This window comes from Atta colombica, unplaced genomic scaffold (genome assembly GCF_001594045.1).
Source record: "Atta colombica isolate Treedump-2 unplaced genomic scaffold, Acol1.0 scaffold35, whole genome shotgun sequence".
Lineage (NCBI taxonomy): Eukaryota > Metazoa > Arthropoda > Insecta > Hymenoptera > Formicidae > Atta > Atta colombica.
The window spans coordinates 628,056-634,438 of record NW_017259459.1 but is presented as its reverse complement, the minus strand read 5'-3'; the positions used below and the strand labels follow the sequence as shown (position 1 = coordinate 634,438).

The 6,383-nt window shown below is 33.7% G+C and overlaps 2 protein-coding genes across 5 annotated transcripts in view; one reads left to right on the top strand and one right to left on the bottom strand.

Moving 5' to 3' along the window:
* LOC108690685 overlaps window positions 1-1,009 on the top strand; it is a 4,780-nt gene extending 3,771 nt beyond the window's left edge. For both annotated transcript variants that reach the window (XM_018198092.1, XM_018198091.1), the window contains exon 3: window positions 365-1,009. In XM_018198092.1, coding sequence (XP_018053581.1) covers window positions 365-552 — 188 coding nt within the window. In that variant the 3' untranslated portion in view covers window positions 553-1,009. The remainder of the gene's footprint in view (window positions 1-364) is intronic.
* Window positions 1,010-4,091: 3,082 nt separating this feature from the next.
* LOC108690764 (transcriptional repressor p66-alpha-like) overlaps window positions 4,092-6,383 on the bottom strand; it is a 4,766-nt gene continuing 2,474 nt past the window's right edge. For all 3 annotated transcript variants that reach the window (XM_018198228.1, XM_018198229.1, XM_018198230.1), the window contains 3 exons: window positions 5,737-6,167; window positions 5,059-5,363; window positions 4,092-4,981 (listed from right to left, as the gene is read on the bottom strand). In XM_018198228.1, the coding sequence (XP_018053717.1) occupies window positions 4,728-4,981; window positions 5,059-5,363; window positions 5,737-6,167 (990 nt within the window). In that variant the 3' untranslated portion in view covers window positions 4,092-4,727. The remainder of the gene's footprint in view (window positions 4,982-5,058; window positions 5,364-5,736; window positions 6,168-6,383) is intronic.

Genomic DNA, 6,383 nt, shown 5'->3' with positions numbered 1-6,383 from the left:
GAATTATTTAAGTATAAAATTAAATATAAGTTAATTCGCTTCAAATATCATTAATATAAGTATTTATTAAATCAAAAATTCCTTACATAAGTAGGATTTTTAAACATTCTTGATAAAAGAGAACGGCAATCCGGAACACATTGCTTTGAAATTTGATTTTATTATGGAGAACGCTGGCAAAACATAATCAAATATAGTTATTTATATGTTAATCTTCGATGAAATGCAGAAACTACTTATCGCGAGTTTGAATAGTTGAAGATAAAAGATATCGGCGCAAGTGAAATCGAGGAAGTGCGGTTTGCAGGAAATTTTCAGAGGAAATCGTTAAATCATAAATATTAAATGGCATCTCGAATTGCAGGTGACTGTTTCTGTTACGATTGCGCCGCTGCCGGACCTGACTTGTGGGCCTCTTGTTGTCGTGAAAGCTTGAGGTGCTGTTCTCATCTCGCAGCGGCTTGCAGAACATGCGATCATCCGACATTGTATCCCTTCTGCGCCAAACACTTCAAGAAATGCGTGACCCAGTATGACGAGAAACAGAATTAGAAAGAAGATCTCTTCGTTTCAACTGTGATAGTTGATTTACAATGATTACTATGTGACAAAAATATTTTACTTGTCTTCTTCGTTATCAAATTGTTTGCATAGATGCTGCTCTGACTGGATGATCAGAGATATTTACTTGATATTACAAGTTGCACCGAATTTTACGCCGTACTCTAAATTTAGCCTCGAAAGTCGTTATCTATCGACCTGATTGCTTCTGGGCCCAACTTTGTTCGAACAAAGATTTTTAATTCCGCAACTGATTGTAGGTATCTGAATCCTGGTATCATTTAAATGATGAATCTACAATCAGACATTTATATTATTTGTGAAATATTATATAATATACAATTATATTATTTAAACCGACACAAAAATTTTTTTGGTTTTTCCAATTTACATAAGCTGAAATTTGTTATAATCAAAAATAAATTTATAAAATATAATTAATATACTTTATGGAGAACATTTTTACGATTTATACTTACCAGGTAACATATATTTAATTCTTTTTACCTTAATCTTGGCTATTAATTATATTAAGACAATTTATTAAGACTTTTTTTTACTTATCTACCAATTTGTTTATACGTAAAATTTCTGGTTTGTAAACTTTTTTCTTTTAACTTGTTTTTTTAAATTATTGAGCCATTATATTATTATATAATATTAATTATATATTCTACAAATCCTTGGAGCATCTTTTTGAAAAAAATCTAATTTTTATAAAATTGAAAAAAAATTTGAGTTTTTTTCAATCGGTTTATGGAATTATAGGTCGAAATTTTGGTATATAAATCAATAAATTCATATGTTCATAAATTTGCGAATACATAGGTTCATATACCACCAGCATTTTATTGTTTTATCCTTGGCAAGACATCGAATAATTAGGAAATTACTATAACAGAACACACATAATCTTGGATTCGCCGATATAAACATAGAATAATTACAAATACGAACGAAAATCTCGCAGATGCGTTAAACCCAAAAAAAGAAACGAAAATATTACAAAAGATAAATAAATATCACCTTTTAATACAATCATTGGTAAGCTTTATTCATATAGTTTCCAGAGTATTCGGTAATCTTTATTTATCTACTAATTCTATGGTGGGGACAACGCTTTTCATTCGGACAGATGTTCCAAGATCGGTATACGAATTTCGCAATTTTTTCCTTGACAAATAAAAAATGTGCGTACGTCACACAGTCTTTAACGGCTCAATATTCATAATCATGAAATATTTGCGTCCCCAAGCGAACCCGTATTTTCTTTTTTTTTTTCATTTTGCGATTGCCTTAGAATTCTAGCTCTAAATATTCGCCATCCCTCGTTTCTGTCGTGTAGCGAAAAGAGAGTTCCTTTTTTTTAGGATATAAAATTCTCTCACACTTTGAAAGGTGTTTAATTGCTAACAGCACCACACAGAGATTAAAGAGAGACAAGACTAGAAAAGAAAAATAGAAGGAAACGTATTCTTTTTGTTTGTGAGAAACGAGACGCGGTCTGATTATTGAATGCGATTAATCTATTTGCGAATAATGATGATGATAATGATAATGATGATAATAATAATGATAATAATAACAGTAATGATAATGATGATAATTTTCTTTTTACCGAATCGGCGTAAATTCCAAGTCATACATCAGGCACATCTTCGTGCCAATTTTATAAAGAAATGTAAGATAATATTCTCTGATTATTTGTTTACATCGGAAAATAAATTTAATTTAAATTCCTATATTGATTCTTTCATTTGTTAGATAAAATATCGCAAGCGATTGCGAAATTAATAAGTTTATTTCCAAGTAGTTTTAAATTAACTCTCATTAAATTTATCAAAATTTCCTTCATCGCTTTCAATTTCTTAAATTATGTAATCAATCAATAATTTACTAATTAACTGGACAATTTAATTAATAAACACTAAAAGACATATATGTATATATAATGAATTTTTATGATAAATTATAACTTTAATTTCAACTACTTATTGAAAGAGCAATTTTTTAATATAAACAACTTGGAAATAATCTTTAATTATCAAAATTATATAAAATATTGCTCTATTTTCTCGGGGAAGTACGTTCAAGCTTTTAAGAATCTCTCCTCCTTCACGTTGTCATTCTATTTCGCTCTCGGATCTCATCTTAGAATAACGACGACAACGACGACGACGACGACGGTAGTGCCCCAATGACGGTAATTAGTTGACGACATATTATTACGTTTTTTTCTTACACAAAAAACACAGATCTTGATCTATTATGCGATCGTAGACTTATTATGGTGTACATGTATATCAAGTACGAGTTCAAAATCTATCACGTAGTACAAAGAGAGATGATTATGCGCTATTTTAGTTTATTAAGTTGTATCATATACCGAGAAATATCAAGACTATAGTACTATATATTTAATTGATTCGGAAATGTATGAGACCAAGATCGGTTAGCCCAGAATTAATTAAATCAGACTATTAGTGGAGGAGGAACGGGGTGGAGGAAGGACTGGTAATATTGGGGACAAGTGCCGGATACTTTTTAACTCGTTCAAGTGCAGACTCTCGTAGAGGATGTCGTAAAAATCCGGCGGTCGCCGTGTTGTAACAATTCGCAAAAATCTCGATTACGTATCTCCTCTAGTAAGTTTCTTTAAATACTTTTACATTGAATGTGACATGAAAATTAATCGCGCTGCGTTAACTCGAATCCCGATTATCATTGCAGATTCGTTTGAGTCTCGTTTTTAACGTACAAGAACAGTCCCAGTTAAGTCGTGTATACATCGCCCGAGTGCATATTCTACGAGCCCGACTTAACGTACGACTTAACGTCGCACAAAAAAATCATATTTGTGCGCGAATAACACACGTGTCGCTCTTCATTAGAAACTCGCTGATGCATACTTCATATGTGGAGAGAGAAAAAGATTCCTATACATCTCACATGTGCTGGCTTAACATCACACTCATACGCGCTTTCTTACAAAGGTCATTTTTTTCTTTTTTCTCATATGTAGCTACTGCTCTATCTTGCGTTAAACTTGTCTTAAAAATACAGTTCGGAGAAAATGAGATATACACATAGTACAGGTACCGCCGATGATTGCAAAACTTGGCAAATCAACGGCAAAAATCGTATTAACTATCTAAGGGTCTAAAAAGATCCTTTCCATCAACATTCGTTACCTCATCTTACATTCGTGCCTTTCCTCTCGCGATCATCCCTATTATTGTTAATAATCCGATTTTGTAGTCATTTTACACTTATTATTGATTTATTTAGTGCCTTGTGTAAATGTCTATTTGGTTCTTTATATTATATTGTATAACAGAGTTGTCTAACTTGACTTTATCATGCGAGCGAGCGAGCACTTTTATTTTGCTTTTTATTATGCTAAATACTTCTTATGAACAAAAGAAAGATAAAGAAAATATATTTCTTGCACAATTTAGTAATATATAACTTTGCTAATAAAATTCATATCATCATTTATATAAGTAAAAAGAGATAGGATATATGTGCGATATATAAAGAAAGAACAAAGTAGTATAATAAAAGCAAAATGATCGCTCACTTGCGCTTAATTAGACAACTCGGTGTTCACAATTCAAGCAATTGCATTCAATGTTATAATATGCTTGTCGGTACACTTAAATTAATTATTATGTTTATATATCAGTTGTTCAGTGGACAACGTTAACAAAATGATAACGCATATGTGTACGAGGAAAGATTAGAAAAAAGGAAATGAACGACATTTCCAATTGGGAGAGTTTAGTTGATCTCCACTAAACAATGAATTAATTACTTACGATGCGATCTGTATCCCAACTCATACGTACGTTGAGTGTGTATTTCAGTGACGGAAATAAAACCTTTACCCCTTAGATAACAATAAAGTCATAAACGTACACGTCAATTGACATATTCACAACGATTATTCTTTATACAATACTAACGAATGTCATTCTTCCGATGTACTTCAAGTTGAGCTTCACCTTAACTGAGACACTAATGTTGGCATAGTGTAATTCAGGCGTACAGAATTACGACTGCACACTTTACTAGATTCTCCCTAGCTTCTCCATTTCTTTCGTTATACACGTTTTCACTGTTTATTCGCATTTACTGCTACATCATCATCCTTTAAATGCGTCCGGTTACGTTTTCCAGTTATGTGGATGGGCTCTTGGTGGTGCTTGATTGCCTTGCGCTTGAGATGTCTGCGACGGAATCATATCGAGTAGATATTGACGTTGAAGATCCGCCGCTTGTCGTTGTAACTCTACGAGGCCTTTGCCACCGGCAGCCATTGCTAATTGATAGGGATACAGTATCGAGGTAAAATGCGGCATCATGTGAGCAGGAAGAGGTTGATGCGGTGGTATACCCGGTACTGGATTCTTAGCCAATTCTGAAACAATGATGGAAAATGATAAATTAGTTATATTAGTTTTCGTTCAAGAATTTCTCGAGGATATTTTTGCTCACCTCTGAGCAATTGTTGCTGCAAAGCTGCCGCAGCAGCTGCATGATGTGGACTGAACTTCCCGCTCTCGGCCAGTTTCACCAAGGGATGCTCTTGCAGTTTCGGCGCGGGAGGCGTCGGCGTCAACGTAGGTGCCGGTGGCACCTGTGGTGGAGGCGCAGGTGGAGTAGCCACTCTTCTTGTAGGAGTAGCTGCCTTAGGAACTGGTTTCGGAGCTGGAGGATCTGGACTTGGACACGCAGCTTGCGCTAGCCTTTGTTCTATCTCCTGCTCTTGTTGCAGCGCTTTTACGAAAGCTGTTTTTAATCTGTAATCCCATATAAAATCTATTATATTATACAAAAATAACATTATTCCATTTTTTATTTTGCAGAAATATAACTAAATTTTCAATTATTCGTTTATTTAAACAAATCTTATAGGTATGTATGTAATAAATAATATATACATATATTAGATCTTCTATAATAGTTAGCAATAGTTTATATAATATCAATTTATTAAAAAATTAACAAAAGATTTTCTACATCAATAAGCTTCTGAGAATCGACATGTTTTTGATCGACTTTTTTATTTTAAGGGCTAGAACATTTTGTTATCGTCATGGGGTTAAATGGCGAAAGGTGATGCCACTGTCGAATCTCTAAACGAGCCTCCTCCAAAGGTTAATATAAACCTACCGATTAGTGTGCTCTGCTTTCAACGCTTTCTTCACATTAGTTGTCACACAATGCTCACATATGACTCTAGGATCGCGACCCGCTGATGGACGTTGGAAAGTTGCATGTTGCCCCCTAGGACTGTCCTTTTTACCACCAGGCATAGGTTTTTCCCATTTCCATACAGGCGTGAAGTCTGTTTTGCATTGTGAGCACTCGAATGGTTCAGGAGGTGGCGGTATTGCCGGTTCTTTCGTTATAAAATCGACCACATGTTCCAAACCAACCAGATATATAAATTCCGTATTGGAGGGATTCGGCACAAAGTGCATCTCTGGTGGTGGCGGTTTTGGCGGTGGTATTTGTAATAATGTTTTTTCGAGCTGCTTCCTTAGAGCCATTTTGGCAGCTGCTTGACGTTGAGCAGGTGTCTCATCTCGCGATGTTCTCTCCTACATTATTAAAAACATAAAATAAATATAATTTGATGTAATAAATTATACTTTATACAGTTAATCTTCCAACACAAAAGACAAATGTCTTAAATAAATAAGAAAAATATAAACATATAAAAGTTAAAATAATTTAGCTAACTCATTTTGATTTGTATCTTTGATGTTTATGTGTTGTACATTTTATATATATATATACATATACATATCAAAATA